Source organism: Etheostoma cragini, chromosome 15, assembly GCF_013103735.1.
Source record: "Etheostoma cragini isolate CJK2018 chromosome 15, CSU_Ecrag_1.0, whole genome shotgun sequence".
Classification (NCBI taxonomy): domain Eukaryota; kingdom Metazoa; phylum Chordata; class Actinopteri; order Perciformes; family Percidae; genus Etheostoma; species Etheostoma cragini.
In genome coordinates, this window is record NC_048421.1 from 934,789 (window position 1) to 935,940 (window position 1,152).

General features: G+C 38.0%; 1 protein-coding gene across 1 annotated transcript in view; it reads right to left on the bottom strand.

Annotated features, from left to right (window-relative positions):
- znf653 (zinc finger protein 653) overlaps positions 1 to 1,152 on the bottom strand; it is a 6,421-nt gene that overhangs the window by 2,364 nt on the left and 2,905 nt on the right. The window contains exon 4 of the mRNA XM_034894345.1: positions 462 to 519. Within this exon, the coding sequence (XP_034750236.1) occupies positions 462 to 519 (58 nt within the window). The remainder of the gene's footprint in view (positions 1 to 461; positions 520 to 1,152) is intronic.

Consider the following 1,152-nt stretch of genomic DNA (forward strand, 5'->3'; position numbering starts at 1 on the left):
GGGGGGGGGGGGGGGGGGTTATAAATTCATGAAAATGTCCAGTTTTCACTGTTTTTCACGGTAGCATTAGCATCAAGCGTGTACTTAAATTGACTGGCGCTTTGCACACAATACTACGGTATAGTGCTTTGTTGCGTGACGTAATTCCAGAGAAGCTGACTTATAAATATATATAATATTTGATTATATACAGTTTTATGCTATGGATATGTTTCAGGGTCTAATAAAGGAGCTGAGAACTCAAAGCTCACGTGGACACCGAAAAACCTGATCTTATTACACTGAGAAGGTTTTAAGAGATATTTAGTGGAAGCTGACACAGAACAGACATTTAGAACATTATTTTATATTTATTTATTTGAAGAGAGCTATGATTTGGTTCTAGCTTGTTACAGATATTATTACATATTTAGTTATTTTTATACCATTGAGGCGTAATAAAGCATGTTTGCCAGTCTGACTTTGTGTCTCGAGGCCGGTGGAGTCCCCTCTTTTTTTGGAAATCAAACTATGGTCACACTGCCAGAATGTAACACAACACACAGAATATACGTTGTACTCTTTTAATGCAGTTCCAGGTATAAATGTCCCGAAAATATCGGCTGTGGACAGTTTACGTCCCCTCCACTTTTAACCCTTGTGCTGTCTTCCCCGTGACCGTGAAAAACACTTTCCCCTCTCAACGTTTTTGTTGCTTCATTCAAAGTTGTTTTTATGAAGTTTTTGTATTTTTGATTTTTTTTTTCACAGATTTTTACGCTTTTTCCAACATTTTTCACCCGTATTTCGACTTCCTTTATTTCAGATATTTAAAAAAAAAACTTTGAAAAAGGGTCAAATTTGACCTGAAGACAACATGAGGGTTAAATTAGATTATTCATTAGTCCCGGTGACCGCCGCCTATTTTAAGCAACAAAGCAAGTAAGACATCTTTTTCCAACACATGGTTTAGTTCTAGTCTTTCTGGCATAAGTTATCATTATGATCGACTTCATTATTTTCCTGGATCTTGTATCACGTTCGTCCCCATGAAAAGAGATAGAAACGCAGGAAATGGGATTTAAATATGTACTACTGGCTTTAGAAACATTGTTCTGGCCGAGGACCCCCAGACCCCCTCCTATGTGTCCCCCCCCCCCAACACACATACAC